The sequence below is a fragment of the Phaenicophaeus curvirostris genome, chromosome 18 (assembly GCF_032191515.1).
Source record: "Phaenicophaeus curvirostris isolate KB17595 chromosome 18, BPBGC_Pcur_1.0, whole genome shotgun sequence".
Taxonomy (NCBI): Eukaryota; Metazoa; Chordata; class Aves; order Cuculiformes; family Cuculidae; genus Phaenicophaeus; species Phaenicophaeus curvirostris.
This window is the reverse complement of record NC_091409.1, coordinates 16,103,581-16,124,399: the sequence shown is the minus strand read 5'-3', so window position 1 is coordinate 16,124,399 and position 20,819 is coordinate 16,103,581. Positions and strand designations below refer to the sequence as shown.

The 20,819-nt window shown below is 47.6% G+C and overlaps 2 protein-coding genes across 7 annotated transcripts in view; both read left to right on the top strand.

Moving 5' to 3' along the window:
- Positions 1-39: 39 nt before the first annotated feature.
- NFS1 (NFS1 cysteine desulfurase) lies at positions 40-12,951 on the top strand. The gene is made up of 12 exons (XM_069872204.1): positions 40-164; positions 727-843; positions 1,431-1,514; positions 2,493-2,645; positions 3,516-3,609; positions 5,236-5,370; positions 6,722-6,879; positions 8,260-8,365; positions 8,536-8,617; positions 9,972-10,055; positions 10,172-10,261; positions 11,205-12,951. The coding sequence occupies exons 1-12, from the start codon at positions 45-47 to the stop codon at positions 11,266-11,268; spliced, it is 1,287 nt and encodes a 428-aa protein (XP_069728305.1). The 5' UTR covers positions 40-44; the 3' UTR covers positions 11,269-12,951.
- A 1,470-nt stretch (positions 12,952-14,421) lies between these two features.
- RBM12 (RNA binding motif protein 12) overlaps positions 14,422-20,819 on the top strand; it is a 44,694-nt gene continuing 38,296 nt past the window's right edge. Inside the window, exons 1-2 of one of the 6 annotated variants that reach the window (XM_069872187.1) lie at positions 14,422-14,511; positions 16,481-16,563. The gene's annotated coding sequence lies outside the window, so the exon portion shown is untranslated. Of the gene's footprint in view, positions 14,512-16,255; positions 16,564-20,553; positions 20,613-20,819 lie in introns of those variants that run through there. The other 5 variants (XM_069872193.1, XM_069872190.1, XM_069872189.1 and 2 more) reach the window with 5 other exon arrangements.

Genomic DNA, 20,819 nt, shown 5'->3' with positions numbered 1-20,819 from the left:
ACCGGAAGTGCGCGGCCGGAGCGGGAGCGGAGGCGGCCCCCGCCATGCTGCTGTGGCGGCGCCTGGCGGCCCCGCGGGGCCCAGCCCTGAGGCGCCTCTCGGGCAGCACGCGGGCCCCGGCCCCGCGGCCGCTCTACATGGACGTGCAGGCCACCACCCCGCTGGTGAGCGCGCCGGGCCGCCCCGCTTGCCCCTCCCGCCCCATCCCGCCCGGGGATCCCGGCCCCCCTAGCAGCCGCCCGGGGATCCCGTCCTGTCGTGCTCAGCGGTCCCTTAGAGATCCGGTCGTAGTCACCCCCCCCTGCTGTTCCCGTTCCGCTCGGTGCGCACCTGCAGCCCCAGCCCGGCCTGCTGCCGTCCCGCCCTGCCGGTACCTGCGGGCGGGCGCCGCTCCGGGCCGGCAAACGGAGCGGCTGCCCCGCGCCTCGCTGCCCGGCTCTGTAGCGCCTTTCTGCTTCTTCTGCGCAGGAGACGCCCCCGTGTGCCGTGGTGCCGCAGGTGGAGGCTTGCGTGCAGGACACGGACCCTAAGTGCTGTACGCTCGCTTTTGTACGCGGCTGTGCGGTATGGAACGTGCCGCAGCCTCAGGTTTTGGAGATCTGACCTGAGCTGAATCCAGACCCCGCAGCAGAACTGCAGCCCCGGGGCAGCGGGAGGGGTGCATGTGCCCAGGGGACAAAGAGACTTTCTCTTCTCTTTCCGAGGCTGAGTGGTTTATGTTCGCAGGATCCCAGGGTCCTGGACAGCATGCTGCCCTACCTGACAGCCTACTACGGCAACCCCCACTCCAGGACACACGCCTACGGCTGGGAGAGTGAGGCCGCCATGGAAAAGGCGAGGAGGGTTAGTCTCTGGTGCTCTGATCACAGGGGTTTTCCTGCTGCTGAGGAAACGCAGTCTCAAAAGAAAATCCAAAGCAGTGGCAACACTGTTGTAGTTAGCTCACTGTGGACCGGCTTTAGCGCTTCCTTCTGCTTTGGCTGCCCCTCAGCACGCTTATTGCAAGAAAAAGCAGTGAGGTTGGAGCAGCCAAAGTGATGGAAAACAATGCTTTGGGAAAGATGTCTGGGGATGTTTAATTTCTGAGGTCACACACGTGCAGTTACTGCGTTAATTTTGTATTTTATTGTCCTCTTAATCTTAGGTATAGGACTTTGCTTTGGAAGTAATATCTACTGGGGTTTTGTCTGCCTGACGTTTATGTTGTATTATGACAGGCTAATGCTTAATACCACCACCAGTAATGACTCCGATCCCTGAAGTATTTTGTACTGGTGCAGATGTTCAGACATTGTACCTGTACCAGACACCAGCTGTAATCCTTCTGAGGCTCAGGGCAGTGTTCTTGAAAACATTTTGCGTGTGTTTTACCATGGTGAATTCACTGTATTGTGTCACAACACATCACATTTGTATTTCTTTTTGAACAGCAAGTTGCGGATCTGATAGGAGCCGATTCAAGGGAAATCATATTTACCAGCGGTGCAACTGAATCAAATAATATGGCAATTAAGGTGAAAGGTTTATACTTAGAGTTATTTATTATGTTAAAAATATGACTTAAGAACTGTGTGCATCTTTCAACAGTCCAACTATTTATGTGTTGACGTAGTTATGGAATATTGCATTTCTGCATTCCTGGAGTTACTCCTTGTGGCATTCTGCTGTGTGCGTGGAGGAAACACTGGGCCCAGGACATGGGTTTGAGTACAATACTTAATGTTTGCCTTACATGCACCAAATACAGTCCTTCTGCTTTTGTAATTAAAACCTTTGTTACAGAATCACAGAATTGTTTGGGTTGGAAGGGACCTCAAAGTCCATCCTGTTCCACTCCTCTGCCATGGGCAGGGACACCTCCCACTGGACCAGGGGCTCCAAGCCCCATACAGCCTGGCCTGGAACACCTCCAGGGATGGGGCAGCCACCACTGCTCTGGGCAACCTGGGCCAGGGCCTCCCCACCCTCACAGCAAAACATTTCACCTTAAGATCTCCTCTCAATCTCCCCTCTTTCAGCTCAAAACCATTCCCTCTTGTCCTGTCCCTGCACTCCCTGATCCAGAGCCCCTCCCCAGCTTTCCTGGAGCCCCTTTCAGTCCTGGAAGCTGCTCTAAGGTCTCCCTAGAGCCTTCTCTTCTCCAGGCTGAACAACCCCAACTCTCTCAACCCTTGTCATGGAATCCAGTGGAGATGCTGATAGTGAACTGGTTTCTGACAGAGTAGGTAGTGTAGGAGTAGGTAGCTGCATTCCAATGCAGCTGTTCAGGCTTCTTATTGTGTGATTCCACTGCAAATGTTGTTAAAGAGGTATTTCTGTTCATGGTGTCAGTTACCACGTTCACAGGCTCTCTGAAAAGTGAGGTGCTTTGAAAAACGAGTGCTGATCAAAATGAATTCTAAATTGTAATTTGTTTTTTATTGTTTTGTGCAAAGGTTGCTTTCTTCCGTGGTCTAACAGCAAATCTCTTGTTCATGGATTGTGCCTGACAGGGTGTTGCGAGGTTCTATAAAGCCAGGAAAAAGCACATCATCACCACGCAAACGGAGCACAAGTGCGTTTTGGATTCGTGCCGTTCCTTGGAGTCAGAAGGGTTTCGGGTCACATATCTGCCTGTTAAAAAAAATGGGCTCATAGACTTGAAGGTGTGTTGTTTACTGACAAAAAGAAATTTAAAATAGAAGAGTTCTTTGGTTCTGTTCTCTCTGGGGCTGTAGACTATTTCTCAGCCAGAACATTCATCTCTGATCCCCCTGTTCACCTGCTGTGCAGGTGGAGCTGCTGCACACCCTTAAAGATCCCGGCACATGGCTGGGATACATGAGTGTGTGGTGACGTTTCATGCCCTGAGCTACTCAGGGCATCAGACGCAGCGATGACAGTGCTCGCTTCCCATTGCTGCCCGTGAACTGACCCCTCTGGGTGTCCTGCCTCAGTCTTGGCATTTAGAAGCTATATGTGCTTATTTCAGCGTTTGTTTCCTGTCATATGGGACAGCAGCAGTTTTGTGTAAGCCCGGCCGTCTGGTTCAGAGAGATGATGTGTCTGTGCTGGGGCCAGGGCCAGGCCTGCTGGTGCAGCGGCATCGGTGTGTGCTTGGAGAACTGTGCTGCCAGGCTCCTCTGCACGACACTTCCTTGTGCGCAGGGCAGTTCCTTTAGAGCCTGCCTTGCTTTGTCCAGGTGTGGCTTCAGCTGCTCTGTGGGTGGTCAGCTCATTCAAGAAAACAGTACAGAGGGACGTATGAGACGCAGCAAAAGCTGATATGGACTCGATTTAATGGAGTCAGGTGGCACAGTGTATACCAGGTCAGGATCTGCAGAAACACGATGGGTCACGTTCCCCTTCCTGCAGGAATTCTGTTTACGTGGCTCCGACCAGCCCTGTCGGCAGAACCTGAGGGGTTCTGGGCATTGTGCTGGCAGTGAAGCTTTGCAAGCAAATTGAAGGTGTGCACAGGAACCTTTTGCATCTGCTTTTAGTCACAACTTCTCTCTGTTTTAATATTTCACCAGGAGCTGAAGGCTGCATTCCAGCCAGACACAAGTCTGGTTTCTGTAATGACTGTGAACAATGAAATCGGAGTAAGGCAGCCAGTTGGTGACATTGGTAAGTATCCCACGGCTCCCAGTGACCAGCCAGTGCCACTGCAGCCTCGTTTCGCTTCATGTTTTCATAGCCAAGTGCTGCCTATGTCAAATCAGTTGTAGTATTGGTAAGGAATAAATAATGATGCTTTCCCTGAAAAAAACTTATTTTAAACGGGAAATGAGGATGAAATTCAGTAGTTTTAGAGTGAGTATTGCAGCAATTATAACCTTGTAGCATGTCAGCTGTGGTGTTTCAAGTTTAATTCTGAATTTTGTACAACGGATGAAAAAATTGCCCAGAATAACTCAGCAATTGAGTTTACATGCTGCAGTGTTTTATTGAGCACTTGTGGGGTTTAAGAGGAGAAATGTGCAGTTTGGGGCAGAAGGGGAGGGACAGTGAGCGCTTCACTTGGACAGCCCTTCCCCTGATGCTGCCATCATCAATGATGAGTTTGGAGGTGGAAAGGCTGTTAAAGAGTCAGGAGATAGGGAGAGGGTGAGCCAGGCTCTGAGCAGGCAGAGGGAGAGACAGGGACCACAAAGCGGATGGAGGGAGAGCTTGAGAGCTAGGGCTGTTGGAACAGGCAGGGTGAGCCGGTGTTAGCTCCCACCATGATTCCTTGATTATGTTTCCCATGACAGTGACACCCCTGCCCCGCTTCATATTCAAGATGTCTTTTTCGTAAGATGTTTGATTTTTTAGGCAGTTTTTAGGCTCTGGCCTCTGCCATGGAGTTTATGCTGTTTTCGCAGGCCACAGCAGGCATCTTGCCCTGTTGTGCAGCTCGCTTTCCTCTCGCTGACTGCTTTGGGCTCTTTTTTGTTCTTTATTATGCTCAAAGCAGCATTTTCTGCAAACTCCTTCAAGGTTCTAGTTCTTCATTGGTAAAGAATTGACTCTCAGTGAGTTGCTTATAGGCCCAAGGACTCTATTTTCCTTCTATGCTTGTTTTGAGGGCCGTTACTGTTGTCCCATGCTTAAATGCCAGAGATCTTGGAATCGCAGAATGGTTTGGGTTGAAGGGTTGAAGCCCATCCAGTCCCACCCCAGGCACACCTCCCACTGGATCCAGTTGCTCCAGTCCCCATCCAGCCTGGCCTGGAACACTCCAGGGATGGGATAGCCACCCCTGCTCTGGGCAACCTGGGCCAGGGTCTCCCTATCTTCACAGGGAAACATTTCTTTCTAATTTCTTATCTCAATCTCCCCTCTTTCAGCTCAAAACCATTCCCCCTCGTCTTATCCCTGCCCTCCCTGATCAAGAGCCCCTCCCCAGCTTTCCTGGAGCCCCTTTCCCTACTGGAAGATTCCTGGTACTGAGCTCTGGTTCAACTGTAAGTTCTTTGTTAGGAAACAAGCTCGCTTCTTAACAGCAGAAGAGTTTTTAACTTCTCAACTGAAAAATTTCCATGTAGTCTTCCCTATTGAGCATCTAAGCCTTTGCCCAGCCAGGCATTGGCTCCTACACAGCTCTGGGCGCTTTACTGGAAAAGAAACATGGCAGCCCTCATTCCTTTCCTTGTCACCTCAGAACTGGTCCCCGCTCGAAATTAATGCTTAGTGCTACTTGTTGGAATAATTTGAATCATAACAATTAGATGAACTGATGTGGGTTTTTTTTCTGTTTTGTTTTTGTTCCAGGTGAGATCTGCCGTGAACATAAGGTTTTCTTCCACACAGATGCTGCACAAGCGATTGGTAAAATCCCTATGGATGTCAACGACATGAAAATTGATCTAATGAGCATCAGCGGCCATAAAATTTATGGGCCCAAAGGTATTTAGTGAAGTGCTTCTCTAGAGAATTGTGGTTTCCAAGACTGCTTTAAGGTAACTACACAAGTCATGAAGTCAGAGCTGTCTGTCATGGTGACTCTTACTTAAATTGTAGAAAGCTATTCTGAGACTGGTGTTGGACTGAGTTTGCAGTAGTTTCGGCACTGTTGCTGGGTTTAGAGTTGCGGGAAGTGGATTTTCAGAGACGGGTTGTGAGGTATGTTCAGCAAAAGGAAGAAACAATGTAATATAATGGTGTCGGCATTAGGAGTGGCAGCTTTCCAGGAATTGTCTTCTTGGTGTGAAGCAGCATTGATGCTGAAATGGTTGAAATGAAATCACAGGGTTATAGGGCAGAGCTTGTACCCAACAGTCACTTGCAACAAGGGGAACAGAAGGTAATGGGAAAGTTTAAATTCTTAGTAGTTTGGGTTGTCTTCTACTTCGGTGGTTTCTTCCTTCCAATGCCATTTGTGCATCTTCTTTCCATAATGGGGTTCAAAATTCAGATCTGGGTTTTCTGGTTCGTTCCCCAATAGTGAAAGGTCACCCATCACCCGTGTCAGGGTCCATGGAGTTCGCAGCACTGGACGTAGAAAGGCAGAAATTGGGTTTGCTGTTCTCTGTGTGCTGTTCTAAAACAAGGCAAAATTGTTATTTGTTTAATTTTTTATTGTTGTTTGTTGTCTTCGGAGCTGAAGACTCTTCATGAGAACTCAGTTTTCCACCGATGACTTTAGGCAGGTGACAGACACAAGTTTTCACGACTTACTCTGCCCAGAAGCTGCAGATGTTCTTCCTGTGGTGACGGTCACTCATTAGGGACATGAAGGCACAGGAAGAGATGGAAATCGCATTTCTAGGTGTGGGGACCAGGGAGTGAAAACTGGCTGGCTGTCAGAACTGGTTCATCTATCTGCCTGCTGGAAATAGGTGCCGCTGATGACTCCTCCTAATGAGAAGAGAGAGGGAGGCCTCCTGGGACTGGTGCTGACTGGTAATCCAGGGAAAGGAGTCAGTAAGGGAACATCAATGAAAGCTTCAATGCAAAGGAGTGAACTTCAGCTGTGCCCGGGAATTGTGAAGAGTAGGGGAAGCACCAGCTCTTTGGGTGGCTGAAGCACACGGGGAGAAACAGTGTCTCTTGTGGCTGAGGCTCTGGGAGGCTGACTGAGGACAGTCACAGTAACCTAGGAAATGTGCCCCCTGTATGCGTTCGCTACGTTTTTCTTCAGTGGAGTGTCCAGATGTGTGTTTGCTTTGGAAATAAAGAATGTTTTAAAACCTTGGAGTCCCTTTTCATCGTTTCAGAGCTGCAGTTGTACATTAATCCAGCTTTCCTTGTTTTCCAGGGGTTGGTGCTATCTATGTTCGCCGTCGACCGCGTGTCAGGCTGGAGCCCCTGCAGAGTGGCGGGGGTCAGGAGAGAGGGCTGCGGTCCGGGACCGTGCCCACGCCTCTGGCAGTGGGGCTGGGGGCGGCCTGCGAGGTGGCACAGCAAGAGATGGAGGTACATGGGGGAAGATTTGTCCTGCATTCCAGAACATGTGGGCATTCCAGAACAGTGGGGCTTCTAGGTTCCTTTGGTCTTGTGTCCATATGCCTGAATTAAATTTGATTCTTGTGTTGTAACATTAAGTGAATGCTTTGAGATCCTAAAGGATATTTTTGGGTCATTGGAAGTTGATTTTCAGTTTTCTTACATTTCTCTTTTCTTGAAGTGGTTTGAATCATGAGTTTCTATGACAGGTTTGCAGCTGACAGTTTTACTGAAATACGGCTTTAGGTGCTTGTACTCATTTCTCCCTTCTGCACATACATATTAGCAGGTTCTCTGAAACAGATTATGTTGTATTTATGAAAAGACAAGACATCCTAGTCCCTTATTGTACTTATTAAATGTGTTAAAGTTCATCTTTGCAGCATTGTGATGAAGAATTATTATTTATCTCCTGGCTCAGTCAGTGAAGTTTATTTACTGGGTCTGTTGTCTGAGCCTTCGTGTGCTGCTATATCTGTTTGCGGGCACTGATGTGTTCCTTACAGCTGGAATGTAAAAATCCTTTAGCTGGTGCCAGTGGGATACACACACTCATTATCTGTGCACATAGGATCAAGCTTCTTCCTGGGAGACAGAGGGAGATCGACCGTCTGAACTGTCTGGTTGTGGAGGCCTTGTTAGAGCCTGCAGAGCCCGGATTCTGCCCAAGCCTTGGATCTGGGTTCTCTTCCTTGCCTGGCAGAGTTTGGGTGTTTCTAAACCCAGTCATATTTTAGACAGCCTTGTTTGCTTCCAAAGCATTTTTCAAGCTTGTAAACACACGTGTGCACCTGGCCGTTCCTGTGCACCAGAGCTATTATTGCTTTTTTAGCGTGAGTGACCTCATTTTTCACTCTACAACAAGATGCTGCACGTGGGCAGTTCTCCCTGCGCAGGTTATATGTTGTAAAAACTGAGTTCATAGTCATTAGCGAGTCCAGGTCTGTGTGCAGTACAGCTTGAGAGCTCCCAGGGGAATTAGGGGCACTTACCAGAACAGCTGCCCTGTCTTCTGTTGCAAAACATGTCGTCTTATGTATTGCCTAACTTGACTTTAAACACGGAGAACACGGTGCTGTTCTGAAGGCGAGCTTGGCACTTGCATATTGAGAGAGCTCTCTGAATGAGTTGGGAAGTTGGTAATGGCAGAGCTAGTGAGGCCCAAACCAGTAATTTTCTTTTAAAAGTCTCTGGAGTAGGCAAAGTTTTACAGTTGGTGTTCAAGTTTCTGCTGTGTTCTTTGCCTCCTCGAACCGTGCCCATTACTTCATCTGTGACACACAGCAGTGTGAGTGAGGTCAAACTCTGTCCTGTTAATTGTTTTGGTCTCTTCTCTGTTTTCTTTACTAGTACGACCACAAGCGAATCTCACAACTGGCAGAGCGACTGGTTACAAAAATAATGAGTGAAGTTCCGGATGTGGTTATGAATGGAGATAGAGAGCATCGCTATCCAGGTAACATTAATGAAAGCCTGAGCTGTTTGGAACTCTCCCTCCTCAGTGTCAATGGCTGCGAGTGAATAACTCACTTCAGCCACATGTTGTGCAAGTTCTGCCATGTGGGGTAGGATTTGCCCTGGATTTATGTCTTGTTTTTGGTTGTGTTTTTTTTTATTTGTATGTAGGATGCATCAATTTATCTTTTGCATATGTGGAAGGGGAGAGTCTTCTGATGGCCCTGAAAGACGTGGCGCTGTCTTCAGGAAGGTAGGTGGAGTGTGTGGGCAAGAGAGCAGTGTATTTTGGAGAAAAAATAACACCTGTGGTGGAGGCACAAACTAACGAGCAGTCTGCTCTGTGCCCCAGGTTTGTGTATTCATTAGTGAGTCAGCCTGGCATTGATTGCATTCTGAGATGGTGTTTCTCTGAGGTGGCGTGTTTCAAATTAAGGTCAAATTTGCTCATCCTGAAAGCCAAAAAATCCCAAAGGACCCCAAACAAAGACAGAAAAAACAGCCTAGAAACTCATACCTGCCAGACTCACAGACCTGTGATTGTGTAGCCTTGACTTGTAACTGCTGGAGATGCCTCCACTCTGAGGGCTGCCAACATTTGAGCAGCTTCTGTCCTTCAGCAGGATGTCACCCAAGTGGCAGATGGTAACTAGAGTCTAGCGAGGCTGGACAAATGCCTAAATTAAATGAGCTCAGAACATCAGAGCTCAATGAAACGTGGAAAGAAAATGGTCTACACTGTTTAGGAGCTGTGCTCACTCTCTGGAGTGCCAGTGATGTTTCTGTTCTGGGACAAACTTGATGCTTATGATGAAGTGAATGGAGTGTAGAGATGCCGTCCTTTCCTCACCTTTGGGAACACAGCAGCCAGCATATCTGAATTAGAGATCTCTTGGCACTGTGAACAGGAAGAACAAGCCCTCTCCTGACCGTCTGCAGCTGAACACGTCTGTAATGTGAAAAGAGGCTCTGCTTTGTGCACCAAGGAGCACAAACAGCACTCTGCTTTGTGCTGCATGTTGCTACCTGTAAAAATTGAGTAACAATACATAACCAGTTTTGCCTGCTGCTTCGAGAGGGAGCTTCTCTTTGCTGACAACTGTAACCATATCACCTTGCTCTGGGTCCCTCTCTGCAGTTTTTCACTGATTCATTCTGCTGTCAAACAGCAGCCTGGGAAGTCTCTTTTTAGTGTGCCTGTAGGTGTGTTCACCTCCCTGCCTGGTTCTGACGTGGCTCCTGTCTCTTTTCATGACCTTTACAGCAGCTACTGCGTAGTTTGCATTACCGCTGCTTCTCTTTGGCGTGTTTATCCTTGCTGCGTTACCCTTGCTCTCTCTCTGTACTTTGTGCTCCTGATTTATTACCCTCATTCCTCTCTAAGCCTGCCCCTTCCATCCTCCTTCTTCAGCCGCAGAAATGCACTCCTCTTCCCTGTTGGTTTCTCAGAGGCTGGGGAAGCTGACAGAGGTTGGTTTAGAAAGTCACAGTAATATTAACTGTCTGAGTGACTTGTTCTGTCTTGGAGGAGATGAGTGAAGTTTTACTTCATGTAGCATCTGCACAGGAACAGAAGTCTGAAATCTGCCTGCCTTCCCTTTCCCCAGTGCTTGCACGTCAGCTTCTCTGGAGCCTTCCTATGTTTTGCGGGCGATTGGAACAGATGAAGACTTGGCTCACTCGTCTATAAGGTGTGTGGAGCGCTGTTCCTTAATGCTTCCAAACGTTTTTCTTTTTTGCTGGAAGTAGGTGGTGGATTTGTTTTTAGTATGGTATTTCTAGTCCTTTTGGTTTGCTTTTGGTTTAGATTTGGCATTGGTCGTTTCACTACAGAGGAAGAAGTAGATTATACAGTGCAGAAGTGCATCCAGCATGTTAAGAGGCTGAGGGAAATGAGGTGAGTCATCTTCTTACTGACGGAAAGACTTCTTAGATGTGATGATCATCTGAAGACTTGAATTTAGTTAAAAGTAATTGCTACAAAAATTGGGTGGTGTCTCTGTATATAAGCAAGCAGAGTAGCCAGAGCAGGTAGTGGGCCTGGTCTGAACAGCAGTGACAAATGTTTAAGGAAACTAACCTGATAACAAACCTTTTCCTGGATCCTGGCTCTCTCAGGGAAAGAACACCTGTAGGGCAAGCAGGCAGGGCAGCACATGGAGTTTCTAAGGCAGAGGGGGTGTTTGTGGTGTACCAATACCTTGTTTTATTTTGGTGAAACTGAGACTCCTGACTCAGTTGGATAGAGTCAAAGGAGAGCGCTCCATCTCTGAGACAGGAGTACTTTATGCCAAAGTGGGAATGGGGCCCGAGGTGTAGCTCCTGCCCCCTCACCTCTGGTGTTTTGGGCTGACGACATGGCAGAGACTGGTCCTCTGAAGCTCACTGACCTCTAGAAGGAGAAGGAAGGCAGACAGGGCATCTAGTAGTTTCACAGAATCACAGAATGGTTTGGGTCGGAAGGAACCTCAAAACCCATCCAGTCCCACCCCCTGCCATGGGCAAGGACACCTCCCACTGGATCCGATTTCTCCAGTCCCCATCCAACCTGGCCTGGAACACCTCCAGGGATGGGGCAGCCACCACTGCTCTGGGCAGCCTGGGCCAGGGCCTCCCCACCCTCACAGCAAAACATTTCTTCCAAGGATCTCATCTCAATCTCCCCTCTTCCAGCTGAAAACCATTCCCCCTTGTCTTATCCCTGCCCTCCCTGATCGAGCCCCTCCCCAGCTTTCCTGAAGCTTCCATTTCTTGTGTAGTTGGTGGAATTGTCTGTTTGGTTGTTGTTGATGTCGTCCTGTGCAGTTTAGATAGCCCTCATTTTTCCCCTTTCTTTACAGCCCCCTCTGGGAAATGGTGCAGGATGGAATCGACCTCAAGAGCATTAAATGGACTCAGCACTGAGAAAACCTCGCTGTCCATGGACTGGATGTGGATGGGGCTTAAAATGCATTTTCTGTACATTTCTGAACAAATTATGCAGCACTTCTGGGTTTTGACACTTGCAACCTGACTGGAATACTGCCCTTTCTGATCACAAAGTCCGAGAAGTCAATAATGAAGCTTGTTTTTTGTCCCGAAGAAAAGCAAGATGATAGAACAGCCACTGCATTTACATTGACACACATAAATTTATGCTAAAGCATAATTGATTTGGATATGATATTCTAATAAGGAAATGAGATCAGTGTGTTACTCCTGGCCCCTACAGGTGGCTGCTTCTCAGTGTAAAACATCCCGTGTAGCTGTTCTGTTTGCAGCCCGTGTTGCCAGGCTGGTCCTTCTGCTTGCAGCTGGCATCCTGCAACAGCAGCTGCTTTTGCGCTTCTCGGATGCATTGATTGTGAGCAGCTCTTGGACAGAAGCAGCTTGGCATTTCCAGAGGAGAAGGATGCCTCGGTGTGGCTGTGTGCCTTCATAGTTGATCTGGACGTGCAGTTTTAAGAACAGTTTTTTTTCTCTGAAACAGTATTTTTAGCTGTTTTTTCATGGTTGTTCTTTGGGGGTTATGCTGGTTCTGACTAGTGTGCGTTAACCCAAAGCCTTCTGCCGTGTTACGGTGTGATAGCACTGATGATGAACTTTGCTGTCCTCTCCACATGCATTTTTTTTCTAAGTAAGGAAAGAAAATGTGAATGCCTGATGAGGGGGATAGGTGGAAAATGCTTCAGTTGCGATACTGGTTTAGGTGGAACACGGGGAGGGCGGAGAGCAGATAAAGTGCGATGTCTTGATGGAGTTCGGGGTTTTTGTTGTTTTGGCCTTTTTCCTTCCCTTGCGAGCTGTCCTTTGCTGTTAGCCCGTTTGCCTCTGGGCTGTTCGTTGGCTTCTGACATTTCAGTGAGCCTTGCCTGGTGGAGCCTGGATGTTTTGTCTGGAGATTGAAATATGGGGCTCTAGAGCAGTCTTGGTGTGACAGCTGGTACTTCAATCTGACCGGAGACTTCCATGGGAGTCCCTTCCCTGCAAATGCTGGAGGAAGTGTCTGTGGAAAAGGGTTTGATGAGATCAGTTCCTGCCAGTGTTTCTCCTTTCTTAACTCTTCCCAGTATGAAACTTACCTTGTGTTCTAAAGTGCCTTTGTGAAAAATGAGGAGGCAGCGCTTGGATTAGTTGTGTGGGTGGATGGATGCTATATCAGCTGCTGAATTCTATGTCCCCTATGGAAAGAACGTCCAATTTGGGGTGGGGTCTGCCTCCAGGGGCTACTACGTGATGGAAATGCCAAAGCTCAGGCTCGCAAGGCCTGAATTGCGTTACAGAAGCTTGTCCTTTGTTTTGTTTTGTTACCGAGGTCAGATGTGGTTGGTTGGAATGTGAAGCTAATCCACAATTATTCTGTTTGCAATTGTTAGCTTTAGCAGCTTTAATGTTGTAGGGACGGCACCTTATATTTCATTGCAACACTTTGAAAGCTACCATGTGCACAAATAGGCTTTAGAGGTGTTGTGTGTTCTGTATTATTCTTGGGTCGTGTCTACTTTCTGGAGTAAGCATCTGGCAAAGCTTCCCAGCGTGTTTCAGAACTGTATGTTTATGAAATTGTGTTTCATGAATGATAAAAAATATAGATAAGTCTGAAACGTGGCTACTTTTAGTCTGTTGGGATCCACCTTTCTGGCTGAACTCTACAGCATAAGCAGTTGCTAAATTGCCACCTTTCATTAGAGAACAGACAAGACAAACTCCTGAGTTTGCTGTGAACACTGTTCAAAGCTCGTTCTGTTGAGTTGACATGACTTTTGATGAGCCATTCGTCTCAAACTCAACGCTTGAGCTGAGCTAATTTGAGATTTAAATTCAAATAGCTTAAATTCTGATTATTTTAAGAAAAGGGAGCCCGAAATCTTGAAGATTTTGAGTACCTCTTATGTGCTAAGATTTAGAATATATAAATTCTACATGCAAAGGTTGGGGAAACTCATTCACACTGATTGCAAATGATTGGAAATGCTTATAAGGCAAGATAAGGAAAAATGCACAACAGAAGTAGCACCAAGGATGAACATCGGGTTGTGCACCATTCCCTCTCATCCCCTCCCCTGTCACTTGGGAGAAGAGCCCAGCTCCCTCCTCTCCACAACCTCCTTTCAGGTAGTTGTATAGGGCAATGAGGTCTCCCCTCAGCCTCCTCTTCTCCAGGCTAAACACCCCCAGCTCTCTCAGCCGCTCCTCATAAGGCCTGTTCTCCAGCCCCTTTACCAGCTTCGTTGCTCTTCTCTGGACTCGCTCCAGAGCCTCAACATCCTTCTTGTGGTGAGGGGCCCAGAACTGAACACAGGATTCGAGGAGCGGTCTCACCAGTGCCGAGTCCAGAGGGAGAAGAACCTCCCTGGACCTGCTGGTCACGCCGTTTCTGATCCAAGCCAAGATGCCATTGGCCTTCTTGGCCACCTGGGCCACTGCTGGCTCATATTCAGTCGTTGTCAACCAACACCCCCAGGTCCCTCTCCTCCAGGCACTTTCCAGCCAGACTTCTCCTAGTCTGTAGCTGCTCAGGGTTGTTGTGCCCCAAGTGCAGGACCCGGCATTTGGCCTTGTTAAACCTCATCCCATTGGTCTCAGCCCATGGATCCAGCCTGTTCAGATCCCTTGGGAGCCTCCCTACCCTCCAGCAGATCCACACTCCTACCCAGCTTAGTGTCGTCCGCAAACTTGCTAAGGGTGCACTCGATGCCTTCATCCAGGTCATTGATAAAGACATTGAACAGGGCTGGACCCAGCCCTGAGCCCTGGGGACACCACTTGTCACTGGCCTCCAGCTGGAGTTAACTCCATTTCCCACCACTCTCTGGGCCCTCCAGCCAACCCGTTTTCCACCCAGGAGAGTGTGCGCCTGGCCAGGCCAGAGGTGACAGTTTCTGAGCGAGTGCGGGGACATGACAGGGCGGGGGCGGCTTTAATTAGAAGAAGGGGGGAGATCCATATCGGACATTGGGAGCCCCGCGCTGAGGTGAAGGCCCCACCCCCACCGGCGGCGCGTGCGCGGGGCGGGAGGGGGTGTGGGCGGGGCCTCCCTCTCAGCCCCCGGCCCCGCCCCGTTGGCGCGCGCGGCGCGGCGGCCATTTTGTGCGGTGCGGGCGGAGCGCGGGGCGCGGCGCGGGCCCCGTGCGGCTCCGCTCTCGCCTTCTCTCCCCGCGTCCCTCGGTAAGAGCGCGGCGGGGTCGGCGGGGGCCGGGGCTGCCCCGACCCGCGGGACCGCGGCGGGGGAGAGAGAGAGAGGGGGCCGGGCCGGGAACGGCCCCGCGCACAAAAGGCCGGGGCCGGGCCGGGCCCCGCGCTGAGGCGGCCCGGGGGGGATGGAAACGAGAGTCGGAACCGGGCGCTGAATCGTAGAGCGGTTTGGGTTGGATGGAGTCCTAAAGATCGTCCGGTTCCAGCCGCCGACGCGGGGTCGGGATCCCTAGGTCCTTGGAGATCGCCAGGCCCGGCCGTCCCTGTCCGCTACCGAACCCGATCGCCGAGCGCCTCGTCCTCCCGCCCTAAACACCCAAACGCCCTTTAGACACCTCAGTGTCTTTCAGAGGCTCTGGCTCTGCTCGGTCCTGGCCTCGCCCCTCGGCCGCCTCGGTCCCTGCGGGTGTCGCGTGCGCGGGGCGATCCCGGAGCGCGTGGCTTCTCCTGCGGGAGCGGTGGATGCCTCTCGGTTTAAAGCCGGGAGGATGGAGGTCGGCGAGCAAGTAGACGGTGTTTGGTGGAAAGTGAAACACGTAGAGTGGGGTTTTGTGCCTTTCCTAGTTTTGTTCCTGTTTCGCTTTATAGCGTGTTGTCTTGGTCAGCTGCGAATTCTCGGCTCGTTCTCGGTGCTGGGAAGAGGAGCGGGCAGCGCGGTGGCTGCTCTACTGGAAAGACAGCATCCTGGTTGGGTTTTTCTTCCAAATGGAAAGTTCCTTGTACGTGAAAGATTTGTCTGCCTCTTGAAGCAGGTGTGGTTTTGCATGAAACTGTTTTTCATGTGATTACGGTTTTTTCCTGCATTGTAGACTACTGTTTGACTGTGCTAGATATGAAAGCCTATAGTTGAATCCTTCTAATGTAGGATTGCTTCTTTTTCTTGAAAGTCTGATAAAAAGAAAAAGTTTTCCTAAATGCGTTTCCCATTTTAACGTAAGTCTGAAGAGAGTAGCAGCATCTTCCTCGCTTCCTCACTTGTAAGTCTGCTTACAAGTCTGCTGAGTATGTGTGTGTCTTGCCTCCTGCTGTTTGGGAGTTTGGATGGTTTAGTAGCACTTCTTTCTCCAAGTTCACTTTGGTAATGATGCTGGTAACTGAAAATGTCTTGTTTAGGTTCTGCGAGGAGGTAGTTATTAATTCTTGGTGTGGTTTATGCCTGGGTAGCTCTCCAAAGAATCACAATTTTGGTATTAGGTGGTCTGCTAAGAAATGAAAGAGCAAGGGTTTTCCATTCCTCCATTAATACAAAATATGTATGTTGCCACTTAAAACGTTTGGCTCTTTTGTTGAATTGTAATGCTAGGAACACAGTTTTTATACGGGGAGGAAATCATGGGCGTTTGATCCAGGTTTGGGTAATAGTATGACAAAGTACTTCTGAAAATGCAGTGTTGTAGTGGGAGTTCTTGCTGTATGTGTGCGCTGTAGAGGTAGCTGTGAGATGGTTCTTGGTTTCACCAGTCTTGCGACTCCTGAAGAATTTTTGCCATGCAGCTGTAGGGAGGGTTTTGGAGGTGTGGCTGTGTTGCTTTGCTCAAGTGAGATGTGCAGTTGGAGGAAGGAATGTCACAGTTGATGGAGCAAAGGTTTGTTAAAACTCAGGAGTTCCAAGTTCTTGTTCTTTGCCTTTGAAAATTGATTTGTTCACCTGTTGGCGATGGGGAGATTTGAAAGATTCTTTGAGCATTTTCTGGTTCTTTTTCTTTCTTTGTGGAAAGTATTCCTGACTTGAAACAGTACACAAACTGTGTGATGCAGTTACCAATAAGTAATGCGGGGGTGAGGTATTAGAAAACGCAGTCTTCCTGCTGTGGTGGTCGTATGTCGCAGTGCCTCGTGGTGGCTGCAGGTTTGAACTGTCTGTATACACAGTTCTTTGTGGACTGTTACTGCTGTTGTGTTGCCTGCATTGATTTTTGCCTCCGTTTATTCTTTGTTGCAGTCTAAAAGTTGGTTTTAATTGGTTGCCCACAGGATTGGCTTGGCTTCTGCTACTTGTTAAGGAAAAAACATCTGTCTTTGCAGGTAAGAGCCTTTGAATTGAAGACTTCTTTATATGCATATTGAGTATATGTTAAGAAATGTTTGAAGCTTTTGGAATCTGTCCATTGGTACCAAAATTCTCAGTTTATATAATAATCCACAGCCAGTCTCTTTACTTCAACTCCCACTTGTGATAGTGGTTTTGGCAGTGGTGTTCTTGTAAATAGAATTTCTGCCAGACTCTTGTTTTGTTGTTTCATCAGCATGTGGTAGTCTCAAACAATTCACAGCTATTTTGCACTGCTGGGAAATGTAGCTGCTTTGCTGCAGGCCACATGGCTGCATGTTTCTAACTAGTGGAGTTTAGAAGTCCACAGTAATTGGTTCTAATTAGGCTTTGCAGCATTTAAAGGGATCAGATGGGTTCAGATGAGCTCAGAGAGGACTCTCGATCTGAGAGCTTAATTTTAGCCTTTCAAAAAAAAAAAAAAAATCAAACTAAAACCAACCAACCCCCAAACTGTAGTCTGCAGTTTTAGCTTTTGTTAGGGAGTCCCAGCCTTGACATTTAAAATTCTTCCTACGATACCAATGTTACACTAGCCTTTGTCCAACAGTTGCCACATAGGTTGTGTGTGTACCGCATGGTTATTGTATTAATATTCAGCAGGGACTGTGTTGAGTCTTGATTTGAAAATTGCGTATATCTTCAAAGGCTGCTCTGGATGCTTATGAATTTATGCATATGACCCAAATTCTGCCTGTGTCACTGATGAGCGCAGAGGTGAGAGAAGTGATATGGTCATCTGTACACCTTTTTCCAGTGTAAGATCCAGGTTTTTTAAATTGTTGCTGTGCAGACCCACCTGTAGGTGTGCTGTTAAGGCTCATCAGATGGCTTGGATCGGGTTGGTTGCCAGCAGCTCTTTACTCCCCGTTTCTGATCCCAACTTGCTAATGGAGATTCTGTGCTTCTGATCCCTCTGAAAATATGCCACACAGAGAACGACAGCAAAACCCACATTTTCCTTAAAGCACCTTTTTGTACAGGAAGAAGACCAGGCAGCCTGCGAACACCCGTGACAGCCTGACAAAAGCCTTCAGTGCAGACCTAATGGGCATGTAGCCTTGGCTGCCTCTGCATGTGGTTGATCCTCACAAGCGAACAGTGAAATATTTGAGCAGGCTTTACTTTTCTGTTAGCTGGAAAATTTGAGAGGGTTATTGTCTCCTAAGTGTGTTTTGTAAAAAAACGCAGAGTTGTGAGTGCTTAGAAATGTGAAGTTTGGCCCTTTTGGTCCTTGTGATTTTTCTTTAAATCACAGAAAAAAAACAAATGCTTTGTTAGGGCGCTGACATTCTGAGAATATTGGAGCATTTCTATTTTCTCTATCAAATATTGCTGGCAAAAAAATACTTTGTCAAGTCCTTAAAATTCTCCTTATTCATACCATGCTCCTGTCAGCTCTTGCATGGTAGCAGGCGTTTGCTTAGTATCCTGCATGGAATTAACAGTGCTAGAGTAATTGCAGCTAGTTTTATGAGCAATCACATGCCTAAGCAGCTGTTTAGGCTTTTTTGTCGACAGTGATTTAGTGGACCAAAATAGAATATTTAGTAACAAAACTTCAAGGTATCTCTTAGCATTTCTAATGAAGTTTTGAATACAGTGCAAGATGGAAATGCTTGTGTTATCCCAGGAGTTGTGTAAATCTTCAGATGCTTGACCTCTTCAGATTTCTTCTGTGGCCTTACCTGTTAAGTTGCCTTCTGTCTGGATTCTCAGAATCATTCGTAGTTGTGGTTATCTGGTAGTTGTCAGTTCTGATAAGGAATATGCGATGTTCTAAACCAGCAGATCTGAGAACACCCTCCCAGAGTCACCTTTGTTCAGCTAATGGTTGTATCGGATTGTCATTGCTTTGTATTAGCAAGGAAGGAACTAGAAGTGGTCTCCCTTTTAGCACAAATCTCAAATGTCTACATACCAATGCATGAATATCTCTGAAACTCACTTCTTTGTATAATAGGTAATGGAGAAAATGTAAACCTCCTGGCAAGATGTGCTGTAAGTATTTTAGTTTTCAAAGTACAGGTGCAAGCCCAGGGATGTTTTTGTACTGCTTTGCCCCTGGATTATCCTATTCCAAAGCAATCCTGGAGCATCACGTAGTACACTTCTGGTTTATTGTCCCCTTTAGAATGGCTTTCTTAAAGTAGGCAGGATTTCCATTTTAACTTTAGTTTCAGAGGTTGCTATCAGCATTCTGGAAATTTAAAATACAACTACAGAGTTAACTTAAAAATACCGCTGTTTTAAAACAGTGCAAGAAGTCCTGTCTGCTTCTTTAGGTGTGTATGTAGCATGGATGGTTCTTGCTTTGACCTGTTTTTGTCACATGGGCCGGTGTGTTGCTGCTGGAGAATGACTGGGCTTCGAACTTACATTCTCCAGGGAAATGCGAGCTGTAGGAGGTAAATGCTAGATGTTGCTTTTGTTGCCTGGTGGTGGCCATGGGAAGGTTGCTCGTAGAAAATAATCCCTGGGGCTCAGTATATATTCCCCTTTGTTGCTGTGACCTCCAGTGGAGTAGGAGGTTCTTAGCAGGATTTACAGCGTGGTAGGTTTTAGACCTTCTTGTGTTCCTCCTGCAAGTTCCATGCTCTCTCTCAAGACGGTGTGGTAAGGAATTGAATGTTCATTACCAGCAGCTTCGTGCCAGAGTGCATGTCTGCTGAGGGAGAAGAGTCTTCATGCTTCTCTGTCAGCTGGATGTGGGCCAGTGCCCTCTGACAGCCCTGCATATGGTGGAGTTCATTGTGCATGGAAGGGGTTGGCTCTGGCTATTGGGCAACAAAACCAAATACTTCTGTACCCAGTGAGCAATTTGAAGTTCTGTCATGCAAACAAAAGAACTGATCCTTTTTTTCGTCCTGTAGAGGCATTGTTACTCTTGATTTTGTTAAGGTCAGATTTCTGCCTTACCGTGTGTGGTTGCATTGTTGGGATAGCATCTTGACTTAGTTCAAGCTGTGTCCATTCTGAAGTGATTTAAAGGTCTGGACAGGCAAATGAAGCTGATGCGTGGATGTGGCTGTATGCTGAGATACAAAACTTGGCTGAATGTGGAACTTTAGGAAACGGTTTCTGAACGATGTTGGTCACAGCTTTGGCATATGGCCAGTAGTCTCTGGTGCGCGCTGTCTCCTGGCGTTTCGCTGTGTTTTCTGGTTCATAGTTGATTGCAAATGCATGGTTAACCTCATTTGTGTGTGACTAATGGGAGCCTTAGAGGTCTTCCGTGCAGATCCTGAACTGGCTGGTACTTGGGAGGTCAAGGAGTTTTGGAATTGATGTCACTCAGGTGGAACAAGGTGTTGCTGCTGACTGTTCAGGATGAATGGCTGGCTTCTGAAATGGTGAATTATGCTGGTATTAATGTGATGCTTTCAGTCTGTACTGAAGGTTTGTCAGGAATCAAGGAGCATTACCTAGTTTCCTATTTATATGAAACTTCAGCTATGAGCACAGGCCTCTCTATGGAATGTGTGCAAGGTAACTGTCAAGATCTACCTGTTCAAAATTGATGTTACGCTTCTGCGAACCTCAGCTGCAGAGGTGAAAGTTGCTTACTTGTGCCTTAGGCAGAAGGTGTAATATCAGACAGCACATCTGCAACTATTGACAATTATATCTTTGCTTTGAAAGTTGTAAAGGTCAAATGTCTAGCTAGGATATGTGTGGATGTTGACCTGGTTTAGTGCGGACTGAATAGTCACAGAATATCTGGAGCTGATTTATAGCAGTGAGTTGGCTTTCACGGTCACCTGGAGCTCTTGCCTTTGCTAGGAGAAACATGACCAGGATAATCTGGATGGTCTCTGTCAGGCTGTCGTGTGAGTCTTCCTGTTGCTAGTTGTCCATAATGGGTTTTTGTTCATAACCAGCCCACTGCTATGTTCCTAGTTGTCTTTCCTTGGCAGGAGACAAAATCCCTCCCTAAATGAAAGAGAACTGTTTATTTCCCGTAGGTGTGCAGGATTTTTCGCGGTCCCTTTCCCAGGTGCAGTGGATACCGTATCAGTGTGTGGTAAATTCATTCTCTTTGCTTGGCTAAAATATTCATTTTGCTTACATTCCTTTAAATATTCAACTGCTGATATAATGGGTCTGATTTTTGCTGTTCCTTAGAGTTTTTTTTCACTGACAATTGTGGGTCTTGGTTTAACAGTTATTTTGGAATTTCTAGTGCAAAATGTATACTAATTGTGTTGGTAAATGTTTAAAACTTCAATTT